We start from the raw sequence: 21,394 nt of genomic DNA, 5'->3' as shown, positions 1-21,394 counted from the left end.
TTCTTACTGTTCTTTTAGTCAAAGCATCAATTTTTATCAGAAATATGTGTTCTCGTTGCAAGTTGAACGGGATCTATGTATGCTGGGTGCTTATGTTAAGACAAGTCTGTTAGGCGTGCATTTAAGGATATAGATAATAATCCAAAGTCTCCCTTTTATGGATTTCTTATTGTTCTTTTGGCATTTTATTATGAATCTGACAAGTTTTACTCAAAGGTAGCAACTTTTGTCCGAAATATTTGTTTGAGTTGCAAAGTGGAAGAGCACCGGATTCTATGCTGTTTCTTATTGCTTAAGATTTCTAGACGGCTGTGTTCCAATAGCTTCTTTTGATTCAGCATTTTCCATTACTGTGGGAAGTGATGCCGGCTGGATAAAACTAGGTTGTTGAACAAGTTCAGATGAAAGTTATTATGTTATACATTTTCCTGGCGGATTGTTCTGATGCCTTTGTTCATTGCATTTTGTTGTATTCAAGCCAAGTTTTGTCTTGTTTGGTTGACAAAGCCCTTTTTGTGCCTTTATGTGAGAAGGAACCACCTGACTTGTGGATGGGAAAATGTTGCTCATCAATTTTGGGGGTTCTCAAGACATCTGTCATTTGATTTTGCTTGCTTGTTTCATGGATGAAAATGTTAGTTTTGTCAATTAATGGCAACTTGTATCAAGTCGTGTGCTTGGAGATTCTTCCATTGTTTTGAGCTACAATTATGTGGAGCTGGCTTATCACATTTATTGAAAGGCACTATGGTCTTTTGCTTTCTTGAGCTTTTATGGATCCACAAACTACAAATGACACTTCTCATGCTGTTGTCTATACACTTCAAAAGTGAGAGTGCTATGCAGTTCGCATCTCTAGACACATGGATCTGGCCTGTTTTATTATTTTTTTAAAAAAAATATTAAACGCATAAAATAAGCATCCTCTCCTCAAGGGGGGCTTCAAATCTCTGCTCATGTCTGGATGGTGACCTAGTTAAAAATTGTATCTAGTTACATTCTTGTTCCCAATCTGTATGAGAATATCTTGTGAATACAGTTGATAAAACTAAAAACACGTTGACTTTTTGTTTTCTTTGTATTTGCCCTTCTTATACAAATTCAACTTTTCCAAACCATGTTTTGTTTTTTGTACAGTAACTTATAAAAAGATTCTTAATTCTCACAACATCTGCACATTTGATGACCCAATACCTTCTCCACAAATTCACGACTCAATGCCTTCCTCATAGAAGTTTTTATTTCCTTAAGTAGAATTGTGTTGCTCTTTTTGCATTGTGGTTTGAGGTTTATCTTTCCAGGAACACCAACCAGGTATCTTAGACCTTTCACACCAGCACTCCTAACTGCAGGCTTTCTTTTGTCTTCTTCTGTAATAACATGCTTAACCATGTCCTATCACTCAATACCAGTAACAGTTTTCATAGAAAGGGGAAATAAAATCAGCACTATATGTTCTGCATCATATCTAACGTTTATGCTGGAACAGAAGTGGTATTTTTGAATGATATTAGCCTCAACATGCATATCTTCTTATTGTCTCCAAAAGGAATGTTGCTTACGTTCCTACCTCCTCTCCCCAGAAAAGAAAGCATCATGTTAGTGGATATTCAATTTAAGAAACCATGCTTGTTTTGCTTGATTGCTGTTGGACTCTTTCGGTTTTCCTTATAACCTTGATAAGGGAGCTGATTATATCTCCTTGTACTGTGTTCTTCAATTTTATTATTTTTATTTTTTTAAATGTTCTTTCAGTGTGAATCATTTGCCACCCATTTGCAAAAACAATCATTGTCGTTTGAGCTAGCATGGTGATTTTTGTTGGTAACTGATTTTTAATATTGAAGACATAAGAGATACAAGTGGATTGTAACCTATCATGAAACTTGATTTTGGATTTGGGGTCTGTCTGAGTTTGATTTTAGATAATTTTGTCCTGGGAAATTCAGTTTAAGATTAGTTGGGGACATATTGAATGTGAAAGCTTATTTAGTAGGCCTTGTTTTCTCTCATTTATTGAGAAAAGTACATGATTCTCTTTCCATGAGTGTATCCTGGACAGTGCAGATTTTTGCATGTTCTCTCTCCCTTAATTTCTTATGGTATTCTCTATTATTTGCTTGCTTGTATTCTAGATCAGGATTTAACCTAGTGTTGGGTTAGTTTAGTTGTTTGAATTTATACTTAACAGTGATGATTGGTTTTGATGGTAGACACAAAGTTGAGTTGGCCCCACCTTAATTGAAGCATTAAGGCTTTTGTGGTATGAAGAAATTAATGTACTGTTTTGTTGTGAAAGACTGAGGATTATGTGGGGCATACCTTTTCAGGAGACCATGGCTTGGGTGTTTATGGATACTTACTGATTGAGGCTATGAAGGAGACCCATGGTTATTGGATTTTGAGTTATTTTAAAGAGAAAAGATAGCTAATCGATCAGGGTGCAAAGGGAGTAGCTTATGTGGTGCAAGGTTCAAGGAATGGGCTAGAGCTTATGCAAATGGTGTATGAGGCATACTTTTTTGATATATTACTCAAGCAATTTTGAATTAAAATAACTAGAAGAAGAGCAATTAGAGGAATTTTTTTTTACAAAAGCTTGAGTTGTTTTGCTGTGTTGACTTTCTCGTCAGACAATGCTTATGTTCAGATGAGTGCCTGAGGCAAATTGTACATCTAATGATGGCAGGTATTTATTAAATGTGATGTAAAATTGCAAGATAACATGATTAATTGTCTACAATAGTTTATTATTGGAAGCCCAATGGAGTTTGACAACATATGCTCGACATGAAAGCTCAAAAACACTTTGAAAGACAAAATGGCAGGATGATTATTCTAACCGCTGGAAATGCTAACTGAATTCAGTTGCTGCATTTTTTCAGTTGCTAGTTGCGAGATATATGTTGACATGCTTGAAGGCTCAATAAGTTACATGTTACGTGGAAAATAGGAAACCATTAGATTGGCTTTGAAAGGATATACAGTGACCGTCTCTTCTCTTTTGAAGCATTTGTGCTTAATGAAATTAAAGTAATTTGTTCAGGTAGTCTATCTAGGGGTGCTATCTTCATGCTTTCTTTCTAAACTTGGAAAGGTTATATAGTAAATTTTCAGTAAAGTTTGAGCATACAAAGCCTAGGTTTTTTCTCCTTAGTGATGATGTTTAGTTTAGAGAGAATTTTGAGGATGATGAAATTGAGAATGTTAAACTTTTCCAAGGATTCAAGTTTGCACGTGCCAAGCAGGGGATGTTTGTGTAGAAGTGACATGGCCATTGGTTAATTTCAGTATAGCTTTTACTTTTAAGCTCAATGCAATCAAGGTGTTTCAATGTGGTAGACGTGTTGTAGAATCAAAATAATGAGACATGCATGGTGCCAATAATTTGCATCGTCTGGACATGTAGTGAAAAAAATGGCAAAACTGTTGGAAGAATTTATAGATTTGATAGTCTAAACCTGACCCCTTCAAGTTTACAGTAGTCAGGGTTTTACATTTTTTTTTTTAACCATTATTGATCCACCAAGTTTGTGAAGTCCCAAATTGCCGAAGCTAATTGTGTTGCTTATTAATTGCTGAGTTGCATGTCTGGTTGATACACAACTTAGATGAGTAATCCTTGAATACCTGTTCCTTGGACTAGGGATGCTATTATATGTTGACACCTAGCCATTTCACATGGATGTGAGGTGTTATTGGCCCTTGGTACTTTTGTTATGTAACTTGGATGAGCAATGTGTTTAGGTCATGGCACCCGATAAACTGCTGAATAATTACAGATCATTCTCATCTGCCCATGCTCTGTCTATTTCTTCTTGCTGTTTAATGATTTTTTGGATTTGTTTCTAAGGGAGGGGTTGCCAAGGACTATCATGGTTGAAGGATGGAATGTTGCATATGTTGACCATGTCAAGTGGGGTTGGTACAATATATGTATGGAACCTGTGCCAAGAGCACATTGGGTTGTTCTAGGTAAACCTATTCTTCTGGAAACTAGTTGATTTTTAATTAATTTAATGTGGGAAGTAGACATGTCTTGTTTAAAATATTTGCATGCATTTTAGTTAACATTAATTGGCATATTATGCGATTAGGATCCAGGATAAGGAGAAGGCCATCCAATGCCAAAGTACTATTTACATATTTCACCTATTTTATGTAAATGCGTGATAACTTGAGGAGCCCTTGGTATAAAGAAGTGCTTGAATCTGTGTTGAAGGGTCTAGATGAATTAGGGAAGACCTAAGCTAACATGTGAGGATATATAAAACGAATCCCAAGTAATTAGGACAAGGCTTGGTATTATTGTTATGATTTCTTTTTTTAAAATTTAGAACAATTTTTTGTATTCACTATTAAATGTGGATTTGAACATGTGTCAAAGGGATGCATGTATGATTCATTAATATAAGTCTAAATGGACTATACTGGAGTATTTAATAGATCAATATTCAGCAACATGGTGGTACTTGATGCCTATGTACCATGTCAGTATTTGGTATTCGGCAGCCTTGTGGCATGATGTGTCTCTTATGTCACGGCACAATATGGATTGGCCCCAAGTTTTTGTGTAAAATTTTGTGTCTTGCTTAGATTACTGTCATTAATAAATATCAAACCATGTAAGAAAGAAATTTAGTTTAATAATGATTTTAGACACTAGCAGAAATATTAATGAGGAAACACATAAGATCTGTATTGCTTGGCTTTTCAGCATGTTTCTTGGAACTGTTACCTTGGGAAGGTTAGAATGGAAGAGTGGTGGATGCATAGGATTTCCAAGGTCACCCACAAAGTTGATTTGATGAGGATTCTTGGATCCCTAGGGCTCGCAGAAGAACAGCTAGAAAGGTGCCAAGCAGGTCAAATAGGTACGCCTTCAAATACTAAGAGGCAGGTTCAAAGTTAAAAAAAGGGAGTGAGTGGGGATGGTCAATTATTTTAGTCAGACAAACTTCACATATCAAATCATGTTCATGATAGAGATGAAAAATGAATTAAGAGATCCAAATAAAAATAACAAATTATTATCCTTATGGCTGTGCTTGAGCTTTACATAGCATTTGAAGCAGCACAGGAGGCTGGGGGACTGCAGTTTTCAGAATCTTATCACTTTTCTCAATAGTCAATACTGGTGACCCTGTAGGTTGTGCTTTGCATCTTCCTTTTATTCATTTTTAAGATCATACCAAATTTTGAGTATAAACAGTGAATTTGATTATTATTTTTCAACTGTTTCTACAATGTTTTAATCAAAATAGGATACTTACAGAGGATCCTTTGCTGAATATAAGGTTTCCTTACCGGGTACTCTGTTATCATGTTGTGCAAGGTTTCTAGATTTGTATCGGTTAGCATAGAAGAAGGGATTTCATGCCTCATTTTTATCATACTTTTGGTACCTGGACTGTTGTAGACTCCATTTTTAGATACTTCTTCAGGTATAATTATTTTCCCTTGGTCGTCATACAAAGTAATGGTGGTTTCATTGTCCTACAAGACAATATTATTTTAGTAAATTGTTATGGATTCCTTGGTTGCGTACGTTCAAGTGATTTTCCTAATTGGATTCCCTTGTACGTTTCAATGTTTTGCAATTAATTTATTTCAAATTTGTATCCATGCATAAGGAGACAGCAACAGCACAAGAATCATGGCTTTGCCAATTTGCCTTTGGTTTGCTGTTGCCCATAAAATGGCCATGAAAATAACAAGCCTACTCCTAAAACAAGATACGGGCTGGAGATTGCAGCGTAAACAAGTAAAGTCCTACCTTTGTTTGAGGATGCTGGAACTTGACATGGTATTGAATTACTGCAAAAACGTCTGAATTTCTTTTGTATATGCCATGAGTTTATTCCATTCCTGTTTTAGCCATCCAAATGTTAGAACCAGTAGATTGAATTGTATGTATTAGCATTAATATGAATATCCATCCTCCATCTATATTGAAGTATGTATCAAAAGCTAGCATCAATACAGAGATCCATCTTGCGCTTACTTGATATCCTTTTGCTAGGATTGCTTGTTTATATCCTTCATGCAATGTTTGCAGGGAAGAAGCCCATCCTCTTCACACCTGAAACCTCAATGAACGGCAGCTAGAAGGATCACCAGAGTATGTTCTGTGATTCTATATATGGGGGCCCTAAAATTTCGAGGCTTTCAGAGATATATAGGCTTACCCGACATCTAGTTGCAGCTTAATTTTTTGAGAATTTAGATTGTGGTTAGCTACGAGAAGTCAGCAAATAACCTCAAAAACTTGACTTCTAAAACCAAAAGGATTGTTAAAAAATTTAAACGAGTTCCTGGAAAAGTGGAACTGAAATTTACTTTTTTTACTTCATCTATTTAAAAATTTTAGCTCCCTAAAAAGTGGTTTCATCTTAAACTTAAGAAACTTTTCAAATCAGAGGAAGCTCAAAGTCCGCCAAGTATCATGGCTCAACATTTTCTGAATTTAAAATGGTGGAACGAGCCACGGCAGCAAGGAGAGTTAATATTTTTTACTTCATGGCTTCTCATCCAGAAGATCTCTCAGAATCCTCCCAACCGACGACTCTATCAGCTTTAAACTGCCTCAAACCTTAGCCCAACGAAAAAGAGTCCCACCACCTTAACACTCTCTTTGTTTGCTTTCTCTCCCCCCATTTCAAAAGCTCTCAATCTCCTATCTCTGATTCAGATAGGTGAGAAGGAAAAAAAAAAAAAAAACACAATGGGAGATGTTCAACTCCCTCTGAGGCTCTCTACGTCTTACTACATCGCCGTCTCAACGTCCAGCGTAGGAGAGGTCATCTCCCCAACCTCCAATGCTCCTCTCTTCACCTTCACGAAGCCCACATTTAAGTTTTTCAGATTGCCAAACTTCACCAAGGTGAGACGAAGACATGGAACCAAAGATGGCAATGCAGAGAAGGTAGCGGTCTCACCGAACTGGCCATTCTTCCGGGTGGTCAAGTCCAGAAGATCGGAGACCTGCTCTCCCTCGCTGAGCCAAGATAGTTTGAGCAGCAGTAGCGTCAACAATAATGAAGGAGATGGCATGGAATCAGTTGCAAGCCAGAAGAGCCCTTCTGAGAAGTCCTCGCCGGTCTCGTCCATCTCACCGTTGTCGGTGCTCAGCAGGATGCTGTTCATCGAGAAAGAGGCTAACATGATGGAAAAGAGTAATGAAAATGGTGGCAAGAAGGTCAGACGAGATTCTCTTGAATCTTTGATGAGTTGGAATGATGCACCAAAATTGTCATCTGTGGAAGGTGAGAAGGAGATGAAATGGGACATTTCTGAATCGTCTGCAAGATATGATCACCAGTTGCCGAGGTCTACTCCTTCCAATGTCAAAGATATCATCCATGAAGATGATGATGAGTTGTTTGAATTGGAGATCACCAAATCTGAATCTTCTTCTATCTATGGTGATCAATCGACGAGCTTGAGAAGATCCATTGGCAGTGACATCCTTAAGGCCGAAGCAGACAATGCAGTGGAGAACAGCAGTGAGCAGATCCAGGGGGATGACTTCCGTTTATGTGATGATCATGATGGCAACAACAAGAAGACAATAACATGCAGAAGGGACAATCCATACTTTGTTCTCAGGTTATTGGAGAGGTTCTCAGTGTCTAGTCCCCTTGTTCTTTTCATTTTCATGGGCAAAATGTCAGGTGCCATCGGCTTGTCGCAAGGCTCGATGTTGTGGATGGATTTGAAGAAAAGAATTCTGCTCTTAGCTGCGTCGCAGATGCGGTGGGCAGGGAAGATGAATCTGAGAGTGAAGCAAGTAGTGAAGCAGAGAGTCAGTGGAGGTGAAGTAGAGCTGTGGAAAAAGAATATCCTAATGGGGAGGAGGTGTAGGGTGTTGGAACTCGAAGACTCTGGGGAAAGGCAAGTGGCAGCAAAGGATGCAACAGATGTTCATATGAATTTGGATGGAGACGAGGCCATGGCTGAGGGGTTCTCTCTGCATGAATTGATGGAAGCAGCGGCCGAAGCTCCAGTATTCAATTGGACTTCAAAAGAAGCAAGGTCATTTTAGCAGTGTTTGTCTGTCGTTCTGTAATCTTATTTTTCGTAGCTAGTTTGTTCTATAATTCGATCTGGTCTTCTTCGAATAAGTAACTACTTGTTACTTGACTGATTTGGTGAGGGGATGTTAGTGATAGTATAATTATTTTAGAGTTCTCTTATGTTAATGCTAATAGAACCTCAATATATTATATTTCTGTTTTTCTTCTTTATATTTCTGTTTTTCTCTTTTTTTTTTGTTTTTTTGGTGGTAGTTTATATTTCTGTTTTTCTTTTCTTTTCTTTTTTTTTTTTTTTTTGGTGGTAGTTTATGTTTGGTTCTGTTTAGCTTATGGGTTTCACATCATTCCTTTGTGCCTCAAAAGTGATATCCTTTCCTAGGTTCTTCTATTCTGACTCCACTATTGCTTGGGCTTTATCTTAAAAGCACTTATGTTAAGCTATAAACTTACAACCATCTTCACCATGTCGCCTTATCAAATAGCTCGAGTAACCACTAACATGCTTTACCTGAACCATCTCGGAGTCCAAGGCCAGAGCCACATTTAAATAATACATGCAGACTTCATAAATTGGCCGAAGGGTTAATTTACCTCTCCATCGAAGGCCTTTGGCACGCAAAAAGCACCAAGTCCAAGCCAACCCCGGTTTTTACCTTTGGAACTTCATATTGGGGGCTAGAGAGCAGCCGTTGGGACTTCCAAATGGAGTGACCAACAATAGGTAATCCCGGCTACTCCACAGCTTAGTCGGGGTTTAGATTACAAGACTAGATTTCCTCAAAAAATTACAAAATGTTATGCTTTGATAAGGGCTGTGAACTTATCGGATTTATGTTGTATCCACATCTGAACTTATAAAAAAACCCTGCTCCAATTTGTGTTTGGATCCATCATAATGAGCAGTTTCTGAACTCGCATCCAAATTCAACTAACACATTTGAATTCGGGTTCAAGTGCTTTTATTTATTTATTTATTTATTAATATACAGATTCAACACATTATTATAGTGGGCTAACTACCTAGGAGTTAATAATTTTCAAAATTAAAACTATTCCTATCACAATAGTCCTCCAAATATAGGGAATGCTGCAACTGCAGTAGAAAAGAAGCATGATATAGGAAATCCATGATTAGTTCTAGAGAAAAGAATAAAAATATAAGTGTTGGGGTTTTGGCACAGAAGCAGCAGTAAGGTGAGAATTAAGGGGGAATGCATGAAGAAAAAAGAGTACGGTTTAAACATAAAGAAAAAAAAATTAACACAACTCATAGTTTATATTCATATATTTATGCATGCTACATACATAGTTTGTGCATATGTATCCGGATTATCGGATTTTCAAATCCGAATGTAGCTAGATCCAAGTCCAAGCTGATACGACATCAGATCCTACATATAGAACCCAAGTTTGATGTGATGAAAGATTATCAAAAATTTAGTTAGATCCATGTCAAGTTAGTTTTGGAGGATCATTTACAGCCCTGCCCGTGAATCTGCTGTCTGTAATAAGCTACTTTCTTGCTAATTTTTTTTTTGGAGCAACAAAGTTGGAAAAGAGCATAACAACACTGGCATAAAACCTCATGTAGTTGAGCCACCTCCAGGGCATCCATAAACATCCACCCTGCATATTCATTCAGAATGAAAAACTTGAGACTAAATCAATCTATGTCCCACAGGACTTCGCATGGCCACTTTTCCAGCACTAAGTTCAACTTTTCCTCTGAATTTATGTGGAAGATATCGACGAATCCAGAGATCCAGACTAAGATAGTCTTCAGATTATCTATGAATGTTCCAGCAATTGATCCACTCACCGAAGAAGGTATAAAAAGGTAAATTAAAATATTATAGAAATAGAGACAGATGATGATTTATGTCATTCTTCAATCCAAGGTCTCCTTTATCCCCCTGAAGACATAAGGGTTCCAATCCATCAATGGAGGTCAAAACCCAACCATGACATTGGTAAAAAGTGCTGAGATAAGAACGACGGGGGAAAAAAACTAGACTTCATTACATCAAAGCATCATGTAGTTCCTTTTTTTTTTTCAAAATCTACAGAGAGGAAGATGCCATTGTGCAGTTGTGCAGACTGGAAACTTAATCGCCAGGATCAAACTGTTAAAATTCTCGAGTCATTCTTCCACATGACTATACACAATGCTAATTTGTTCACAGCTTCAGAGGTGCCAGCCCAAGTGAAGCACGAAGTCTATTGGCCTCTGCAATCTCTGGATCTGGGTGATCAGTTCCATCACTCTTTTTCTCTTTCTTTTCCTTCTTCTTCCTGGGCTCCTCCCGAGCACCACCATCCTCCTCAGGCCGCCTCCGAGGGCTTGCACTGCCACGAGCACGCCTCTTACGGTAATCACCATCTTCACGGTCTCGTTCTCGGCGATCTCTACTCCTGCTCCTTGAACGACTCCTACGCCGTCCACGGTCTCGATCTCTTCTCTCCCGCTCTCTGCCATCCCTATCCCTCTCTCGCTCCCTCTCTCGACCATAATCTTTCTCATCTCTTGGACGATAGCGGTCTCTGTCCCTGTCCCTATCTCTTTCTCTATCCCTATCTCTACCGTGTTCTCTGTCCCTATCTCGATCTCTTTCACGTCCTCTTCCATAGTCCCGATCATAGTCTCTGTCCCTGTCAAAGAAAAAGCAAGGTTAAATTTTCTCCCTCCAAAAAAAAGTTCTATAACTTACTGTGATCGCCATACTCAGGAAAACTAACATAATTGAGAGTTTTGGCACCTTGGAAAGAACAAAAACATACTATAAAGATAAAAGGTATATTCAAAGTAAGATGCATAATGCTTCAACTACTGATATAATCCTTTCAGAAGCCATGCCAAATTCTTCACAAAGTAGTTTACAGAGAGCATGCACAGTTGCACGAGCATTAACTAGAACCAGTGAAGTGCCATTCTGAAGTAATGCAATACCACTTATCTATGAAAATTTCTCCAGCTCCTATACATGAACTTGAAAAACACGATCATAAACATATGTAATACATAGAAGTCCATTACCTTTGGACTTGCAATGGTAATATCTCCACCTATCTTTTGAATATAATCCTCTATAAGAACCTAAAAGAAGTTGGTTACAGCTATCCTGACACTACATAATAACGGCCATATTTCCCAACTTTTCAATTCCATAATGACCACAATCGATTTTCTCCCTTAATGATTCAAACTATGCTAAACTTACTGGACACCGATGAGTCCAAGGGTGAAATTCTCCTCAGGTTGGGATTTCCATGATTCTATAAGCCAAACATCCTCTAATGTTCAAATTTATAGTGATCTGTTGGTCATACCAAAACTTTTAAGAATCTAGATTAAGAATGCAACTTAAACTGTTAAACAATTTCGTGAAGAGGGCATATTATCATCTAATCTAGGCTCAAATCTTTTAAAACCTATCCTACACCTAAAATTTTTAGAAGCCACATGCTGGTCCATCTTAAAAGTTTCCACAGAATAAATGCCACTTTCCCATTTCTTGACTCCACTGTCCTCCCATACTAGAAATATACTAGCAAGATGAATGGATGTGTGCACGCGCTAATGCATGCTTTATGTCTGTGAAGAGTATTATTGCTCAGGACATATGCATCCTGTGTATTGAACAATGCATTTGTAAGCAACTTAACAGATATCATGAAGACTGAATAGCAATAAATAGTTGACTCCAACTAGACTTCCCTATACACAGAAACAATAGCAAAATATGTGAACTTGGACAGCATGATAATCACAACAGGATGTAGTTGGTCTACCAACAGTATATATTTGAGTCGAGCTTTACTTGTGATTTTGTTACACTTAAGAGAATACTAACAAAATGTATACACTTGGATAGATGATATTTCCGAAGCCATGCACTTTTCAAGCATAATCAGCAATGAGAAACTATTACAGCCGTCATGACTTTTAAAATTTACAATTCTTAAGAGTGGGATTGAACATAACAAGCTAAATGAAAAGCTTTTTTCCACATTGCTTAGAAGATAAAAATGGAAGAGATGACATTTCACTGTGAGTTAAGGATTAGATAAAGGAAATTGTTCAGGTGATCCGGCATCATGGCAAGGTAGCCAGCTCAAGAAAAGGGACACTTTGAATACCTGCATCTTGATCATTAGAATGATTGCACTCATTGTACAATACAGATCTCAGCAAGAAATCTATCTACACATGAATATTAAAGATTGAAAACAAAAACCCTCCTGTAACCTGGAAAAAAAAGAAAGAAAGAAAGAAAGCAAAGCGCCCCTGTATCTGGAAATGACTTTCACATGTGTTTGTGATAGAAATCCGCTAGCATTTAGAGATTACCAATACTAAGAAAACTGAGAGCTGAGGAAAAAATGCAAAAGAACAAAGATTCGGAAATTCTGTTCCTGCTTTTTTGATAAGCAAATTCTGTTACTGCTTAAGAAGCTAAATCTAACAGGAGGAAAACCGTATATGTTTTCTCCTAGGAAAACTTAATGAATACTCTTATGTTAATTGTTCAACCCATCATAACTCTCACTGCACACTATCAGTACAGAGAAACCTGACAGAGTTGTCATGAATCATTCTAAGAAGCAGTTCAATCTACCAATGGCTCTTCAAGCTGATATCCTATGGAAGTCATTAGTTTTGTATTACAAATTAAGTGTTACAATAAATGCTTCCAGTATGTTTAATGGAACAAACTATGGAAACAAGATTATTAAGAGCAGACTGATAAATTTTTCCAAAAAAAAAAATGCAAACTTAGGCAGCAAGAAAAATCATAACAGGGTATAGTCAAGACTGACTACCAATACAGTTGAGTCAAGCTTCAGGTGAGATTTCAGTACAGTTGAAGATAATAACAAAATACATGTGCTTAGATGAATGACCTTTCTGAAGCCATGCACTTCTCAAGCATGATCAGCAATGACAAACTATTAAGGGCCATGACTTTCAAAATTTACAACTCTTAGAGTGGGGATAGAATATAAAAAGGTGAATGAAAAGCCTTTTTCCACATTGTTTAGAAGATAAAAATGGAAGGGATGATATTTCATTGCAAGTTAAGGATCAAATATTGGAAATTGTTAAGGTGATCCAACATTATGGCAAGGTAGCCAACTCAAAAAGGGACAGTTTGAAGTACATGCATCTTGATCATTAGAATGGCTGTAATCGTATGACACAGATCTCAATAAGATATCTACTTACATAACTCGGAAAAATGAAGGCAGAAACCCCCTTGTATGTGGCAATGACTTTCAGATACGTTTGTGATAGAAATCAATAAGCAATTAGAGATTCCAACACTGATAAAACTGAAAGTCAGAGAAAAATCCAAGAAAAAAAGATTTAGAAATTCTGTTACTGCTTATGAAGCTCAATCTAACAGGAGGAAAAACCTTTCTGTAGGTCAGACTTCTAAGTTTCCTACTAAAACAACTTGATGCCTACTCTTATCTGACTTGTTCAACCCATCATACTTCTCACTGCACACTATCAGTGCAGAGAAACCTGGCAGAGTTGTCATGAGTCATTGTAGGAAGCAGTTCAATCTACCAATGGCTCTTGAAAATGAAATGCCATGGCAGTAATTAGTACTGTCTTATAAATTAAGTGTTACAATAAATGCTTCCAGTATGCTTATGGAACAAATAACAGAAACAAAACTATTAAGACCAAACTGATAAATTGTTCCTAATCACATAAAATGGATTCCAATAAGCTGCGGACTGTAATATTAGTAATCTTGTTCATTGCCAGCATGGAACTGAAAACAGAAACTCAGGCACAAGTCTAGTTAGATTATCAGCTGTGAAAGAACTGCAGATATACAGAATACACATTTCAAGTTTCTTATGGTCAGACCTAAAGGTTTTGAATTCAAAGCTTACTCCTCTTGTCTATAATGCCAACATGCTTGTCTTACCATGGCTAGCAATCACCTTTTTCTTTTTTTTTTTTTCTTTTTTTTTTTTCTTTTTTTTTGCAATTCGAATTTCACTAGATGGACACAAATTAGGACATGTACATGTCTATAACCAGAAGCGATTTTAAGGAACCAAGAATTAGAATCCCATACAGACACACAGACATGCTTGTAACATCCAATTTCTGGTAACAAGACATGTTTTGATAGAACAATGTGGTGAATTATATCACGGTAAGGTGCCATGGCAAAGAAGACAAAATACGCAGGCCATAGCCCATGGGAAAAGAACACGGTTTCTAGCAATAGACAAAAATATAATAAAGGGCAGGCCTCTAATGCATGCACATTGTAAACAGACTTTCCCACATGCATATCATTATAAAAGTTTAGATATGCAGATAGACCAACATTCTCAGTGACCTTGTATTCTTTCTAATCATATACTTCCATTACTAGACTATTCTTTTATCATAACCATAAACATCTAGCTTTTTCCCAACTACGTGGGTTCGGCTATTAGTGTATTGTTTTACACTTTTAAAAATTGTCACAAGATAATAGAGTGACTTCGCCAATATAAGTATGATAATAAACCCAAGATTTCGCTGCTAAGTTTTTTTTTTCTAAATAAAGTATAAATCACAGAAGTTCAGGATGTCCAAAAGGAGAAAAAAATCCAATTAATCTTAACTTAATGCATCTCTAATTCAACCATGCATAACTATAGAACTATGCTTAGTTCCAAACCTTGCTCTACCAAACTATAATACTTATGCAGTTCCATTGGCTTTGGTAAAAAGAAGGATATCAACAATGCACTTCATTTAAGTCTTTATGTGTAATTAATGCATCACAGTCACTGGGATTAAAAGTTCAAGTGCTATTTACTTGAGACATCAGCCTAGTTTAACCCAAGGCTGGGATGTTCTAGATCAAAAACAATGAAAGTCTCACAAACTGCAGTCCCAAAAAAAAACACAAAAAGACTGAGTTGACATGGTAGCATTTGAGTTAAACCCACAGTAGTATGATTCACTCTAACATTCAGCAATGCATTTTCCAAAAGGATAACAAATGTGCAACTAAATGCAACCAGTTACTACCAGTTAAGCATTAAAAGCGGACAACCACAACTGGTAATGCTCTCATCCTGCAGACTTAAAGAAAATTATGAGGAATGTTGACCATGTAAAAGATATGACACTGCATAGTGAAAACAAGAAATGAAAAACTGAGAATGGGGACTATGCACAAAACCTGAAATTTTAAAAATAGTATCTGCGAAAACAACTTAATACATCTATAACGTCTTCTAGGCGAGAAAGTAAAACATATATATTCTGCATCACATAAATATATCAAAATATGACCGCTGGAAGTATAGAAGCCAAAAACAGTGAATGAAGATGATGCACCGAATATAAACATATTCAGTTGGCATAAATACCTGTGATATCTATAGCTGTCCCGTTTTCTGTCCCTATCTCTTTCCCTAGTGGGACTCCGTCCATGATAGTAATCCTAGAAGAGACCATATGTAATTTTAAGAAATGGATTGTTCTAAAAAATACAATAGATCACTTTATGAAAAAGACTGAAATGTTAACCTTTTCATGAGCATCAGCTTCATAGGCATCCATAGCTTGCTCATCCTCTTCCTTTTCTTCTTCCTCTTCAAAATCTTCTTCTAAAGCACTTCTTCTGGGTTCTAATATCCCAGAAGCTTCAAGAGTCCACCTGTACATACAAAGCTAGGATATAAAGTTCATATTCTACTCTACAGGTGACTGAAGAGCAACACCGCATATATTCTTAGCAGACTTGAGAACTAAAAATACCTATCCAAGATAATGCATCATTTCTTATAATCAATGTTGTATTTTAATAATGAAAATGTAGAATCCATCTGTCATGGCTTAATGGTCAATATTCGGCCTGCTGATTTGATGGTGAGCAATATATGGGAACAGAAAGAAGCTCATACATCAGCAGTTGACATCAGCCATCAAGGTAAATCAAGAAAGAAAAAAGAAATAAACATAGAAAATCTTGGATAAATCTATGACGACAATTACATTCCCTGATCAAGTTTTGAGACCATCCCTGCATTAAACCTAAAATATATGGGGAACAGTCTTCTGCAATTATCTCATGTATGAGAGAACATTCATGTCCACCATACACACAGAAAAAGTAAATCAGCTAAGTTCCTCAAGTACTATATCACAGTGCAATTTATGTACACAAGTTATCATAACTTGGATAGCATATAAGAATTAATTTCAAAATGAAACTGGAGAAATATTCCAACAAATATATACCACCAAATATGTAAGACAACCTTACACGATGACAACGCAAGCCCAATAGAGAAGCTCAGTTTGCTGGGACGGATGCAGTGGGCCAGCTAATACAGGTCTAAAGGGGATAAATTGCATGTTGACCTAATTTACTCATGATTTGACTCTGCATGGAAAGAGTAATTAAACATATTCTTGCTCGCTTCCATCAAATGGCACATAACTTAATAACTTGTAATAAAATCATAAACAATAAACAAGGGATGAAAAGCAATATAAATCTCATAAATCAAGGTCAGAAAATGGCTACCTCTTCTGAACCCGTGGGAGAGCAATATCACAGGAGTAATCTCTTGTGAGCAGCTCGTCAATGACTTCATCCACATGAGTCAAGCAAAACTCTGAAAAACAAAATTCAATCAATATGCCATAATATTGAAGAAAAAACGTTACAAAAGAAACAGACTCGTAACTTTCGCATGCCATTCTTATGCAAAATCTCCCATTTTTTTCTAAATCGAAACAAAAAAAAAAAAAAAAAAAATTGCGTCTTACTTCCATCAGGTAGCTTCCGGCGAAGCTTGCGGTAGTCGTTGTAGAGCGGCTCCAGATACTGATACACATCGGTGACCGACCCGGTGAGGCGCATGTAGAAAGCCCCGAGAACTCGAACATACCTGCAACGAATCGATTAAAAATCGGATCTTTCGGTAGTTTTCGAAGGAGAAAAACCGAAAAGAAATCGGAAAAGGCGAGGAAATGCGGTACTTGTAGTCCTCGTTCTTGATGAACTCGACGACTATGTCCTTCTCGGGCTGGATCTGGAGCATCTTCATGACGAGGCACATGAAAGGGGTGGGCTTGCGGCTGCCACCGTAGGTGCCGCCAAGATGGTCGAGCTCCATGGCCTTGTCCACCAGCGTCTCCGCGGTGAGACCGAAGCACTGCTCCTTCCAATAGGTGTTCTGGTAAATCTTCGACCGCAGGATCTTCTCCACCAGGTTCTGCGGGTTCGTCCCGTGTATGCTCTTCGCCGCCGGATCCGTCCGGTTCGCCATCTCCTCCTTCGACGACGATCCGAAGCTAGGGTTCCGTCGAGGGAGGGTGGGGCGTTTAGGGTTTTCCTCGATAAGGAAAGAAGGGGAAACGCGGAGGCGTTATATTCGAAGAAAAGATCAAAAAATTACATAATTTGGGCCAATTTTGCCGAAAAGCCTAGGGCTCGAATCTAAGTCGGCTCGAGGTTGAGTCAGGTTTGAGTTCAAGTCCAAGGAACTTGGCTTAGTTTTTTTCTTTTTTTTTAAAAATTTTTTTTTGGGTAAGACTTTTATTTATTTATTTTAAACTTTTGAGAGAGAGAGAGAGAGAGAGAGAGAGAGAGAGAGGTTTGAGTTTTAGTTGGCTTGTGGCAAGTTCGGTCCGGAACATCAATTTAGCCGAGGACCAACTTGGCTCAAAGAATTCAATTAACTTTTGAAAGAAAGGGAGGGAAACCGGAAGCTCATCCATGCTCTAATCACCTGTCCCAAAATTTAGAATTATACAAGATATGAAGCTAGCATAACTAGTTTTAGGATACAGAGGCATAACTGCTGGATAAAAAAAATATTCAAAATTTAGACGTGATGTAAATATTATGAATCGTTTATTTTTATAATTAATTTATTTATTATTTTGATAATTAGTAATCCAACAAATAATTTTTTTTTCTCTAAAATCCGTCTAAACAAATATTTGATATGCTTTAAAAATCTAATTCCTCATGGAATCGATCCATACTCATTGGATATGCTACATTGCACACTATGTGCTTGCGATAAATTTAAAACATATTAAGTTTTTGACGCCGTTGCTGAAAAATTGATGTGTTTAAATTATGTTTTAAGTTCTCGCTCTTCACGCTTTTCTGTTTAGCTGTAATCTTACTTTTCTATTTTCCTTATCTTGCATTACTTTAAAGTTGGTGAGTACCGGAAGTCAGGCCGTATTTTAACCTATTTCTTTTCTTTTGACGTATTATTTTGATCTTAGTTATTTTATTTTTATTCTTCTTATCAATCTTGATTGTCCTGACATAAGGTTGCCTTAGCATAACTGGAAGTTATGTTGCATGATTATCCTAGGGCATGAAAAGGTTGAGTTGACTTAGAATCTTTAAAAATATATATATATATATTTCAAAAAAAGATTAAAAAATTTAAAAAATTAGAGACCTAACCATATAATTAAAAAAAAGAGAAATAAATTAATTTAATTTAATCTTAATTATGTGCTAATCACGAAGCTTGGACATCTTGGTTTGTTGCATCTCATTTCCATAATGTATCTTAAGGGCAGGGATTTGATCATCCTTCCTTGGTCCACAAACCACAGCCTTCATTTATATTAATCTAGGTCTGAAAATTAAATCAATTAGACGCTGATCCTAGGGATATTTGAGCTCACTAGTGAAGGAAAAACCGCCTTTTTTCTTGTAGGATCTTCCAGATCTAATGAGATCTGGAATGGAATATTTTAAAAAAAAATTTATCCTACTTTATTTCAGATCTAAGGTCTATTAGATCTGATTCTTATTATCTGATATTTAATCTAAAATTAAATCTAAAACTTGAGGATTAGAGAAATAACTCTAGGGTAACTAGATTACCCTGTAGATGATCGCAGCAATGCCCGAGGTTCAAAAATAGCCACGCAGTCGCCTGACTTCTACCGGTATCCACTCGAGCAGGATCTGGATCGTCTTCTTCTTGCGAATCTCTGCTCCAAAAATTAGATCTGGATCTGATCTGAAAGATATTCAAAAGATCTTCTTAAGTTGGAGCAGCAGCTTCTCGACAAATCCCTACAGCCTTTTGATCAGGAAGCCACCACGCCTTGGACAAGCACCAGATGGACGTCCAACTTCTTGGACGTGAAGAGGAGAGAGAGAGGAGCAGATGGGACATGGAGAAGTGGAGGAGAATCTCATTTTTCCTGGGTATTGAGTAGATTCTCTAAAATCTAGGCACATACAGGGTTTAAATAGACCCTGCTGCGCCATGCAATGCTACATCATTCGACCAATCAAAAAATTTTAATTAATTCTGAAAAAATTTTGATTGATGGAGTGATATCATCTTATCATATCAGATAAAAATCTCCTTAATTTCCACCACTGTTGGCGCCAACACTGGTAAGCACAGTGAGATTGGCGCCCCACAGTCCAAGTTGATCAAGGGATCAGAGTCCTCATCTCATGGGACTCTATCCTTATCCACTTGGGGCGCACGCCCAATCTGATCTTGGCACTTATTTTAAGGCCTAATTTAGCAGGTGGACACTCCACAAAAACTCTCCAATAATCTCTTGCCAAGTGGCCTTCAGTTTAAGATCCATAAGTCAATGTTTGACCGATGTCCTAAACCAGAAATGGCAGGTGACAGGAATTAGCAGGTGTTGTCTTAAATTCATCTCATAAATTAAGACAAGATTTTTCTGAGCTAAACTGACTCTAGTCAGACTGAGAGAAACCTTCTCAAGGTTCTCTAGATGAGTCAAATCACATTTGGCTCAGTCAAAATGAAAAAGATTGTACGAGGAGAAAGTTAGGCTCAATCGTGTGCTAGCATGATTTTCTTGAACCTAATTGGATCTAATCCAAATCAATCAAACTAGGCTAGCTCAATTGATGACATCCAGACCCTAACTCTTGTTTGTGTGATCCAGTTAGGTTCATTTTCGTATGGTAATGAGACATGTCGTGATCTCATCATCGACATCATCGAAACTCCTTTCGATGGACCAGAACTCTTCTGATTCAGACAATTAGAATGATCGATCATCAAGATCATTCTAATTGCTCTCAAAATCCATCAGTGACATCTAGCAATATATGGTGGCAACCCATCAGAAATGAAGATGAATTTTTCGGTGCAGTTACATGTATGATTGAGTTCTTCTATCATGAGTCCCGACTAAATTAGGATTAAGATAAACTTGTCAAACCCAACATCAGTCATATGAATCAATCGATCGATCCAAGTTCGATGAGAAACCTTAATGGAAAACTCTTTTTCATTATTTCACTCTGCCATGGCCATGGGCTTAAGGACTCAATCTTTCGATCATCATAGGACTACTCCTCTTATCTACCGAGGTTGATAGATCTCATTTTGGTGCAATCTGGTTCCTATAATGAATATGCTACAGCCAACATACACCTCAGGATTCTGAATGGCTAGGAGATCGAGTTATAGTGTAGTCAAACTATAACATACTCAAGATGAACTGTCGATGCACCTCAGATCAAAGAACTAGACACACAGCTGCAGCATCGAGCTAGTCATCGATGAGAAGGTAGACTTCCTTATGATTGCTCGAGGTGGTCACGCTCAGTACTCTCATTTTCAACAAATACCTGTACTCTCATTTCGGTGTCTCTATACCGTAGACTCAAGATTCATCTATCCTAAGGAAGCGATCGTACACCAACCTTCCGGATCGATCACCATTCTCATGATGATCCTATTGGTCAGGAGCTGTTTATGAGTTAGTTACGTAAATTCATACCTTAAATTTTCAACTCTTGAAAATATGAACTAACATTCCTACTAACTCAAAGGATGTATCACAGACATAATGTATACAATGTGATAGTAGAATAATCCTTTTATTCATTTATAGTCAAAATTATAAATTTATTCTTACATTTATATAGGAATGTATCGGTCAATCTGGCATCTAGGGCACACATCTAACAAACTCTCACTAGACCTAATACCAAGTGGCTACATATCTAAGTTCCATCTTCTCAAGGTGGGCTTCGATCTTCTGCTGGCCTAATGGCTTTGTCAGTGGGTCTGCCACATTGTCTGTGGAGTCGACTCTCTTAACCTCGACATAACCTTTTTCGAGGTAATCACGGATCAGATGGAATCGCTGCTCGATATGCTTGGACTTCTGGTGAGACTTTGGCTCCTTAGCTAGAGCTATGGCATCATTATTGTCGCAGTAAAGAGGGATGGCATCCGATGACATCACTCCAAGCTCTGCGGTAAACTTCTTGTACCAAAATGCCTCCTTCGCAGCTTCCGATGCAATAATATACTCTGCCTCCATGGTAGAATTAGCAATC

General features: G+C 37.4%; 1 protein-coding gene across 1 annotated transcript; it reads right to left on the bottom strand.

Annotated features, from left to right (window-relative positions):
• Nucleotides 1-9,866: 9,866 nt before the first annotated feature.
• On the bottom strand, nt 9,867-17,427 carry LOC105045618 (uncharacterized). The gene is made up of 6 exons (XM_010923969.3): nt 17,050-17,427; nt 16,837-16,958; nt 16,592-16,682; nt 15,589-15,718; nt 15,429-15,502; nt 9,867-10,685 (listed from the first exon to the last, which is right to left on the bottom strand). The coding sequence occupies exons 1-6, from the start codon at nt 17,337-17,339 to the stop codon at nt 10,214-10,216; spliced, it is 1,179 nt and encodes a 392-aa protein (XP_010922271.1). The 5' UTR covers nt 17,340-17,427; the 3' UTR covers nt 9,867-10,213.
• Nucleotides 17,428-21,394: the final 3,967 nt, after the last annotated feature.

This window comes from Elaeis guineensis, chromosome 5 (genome assembly GCF_000442705.2).
Source record: "Elaeis guineensis isolate ETL-2024a chromosome 5, EG11, whole genome shotgun sequence".
Taxonomy (NCBI): Eukaryota; Viridiplantae; Streptophyta; class Magnoliopsida; order Arecales; family Arecaceae; genus Elaeis; species Elaeis guineensis.
Note: the sequence above shows the minus strand (reverse complement) of the source record. Positions and strands in the feature narration are given on the sequence as shown.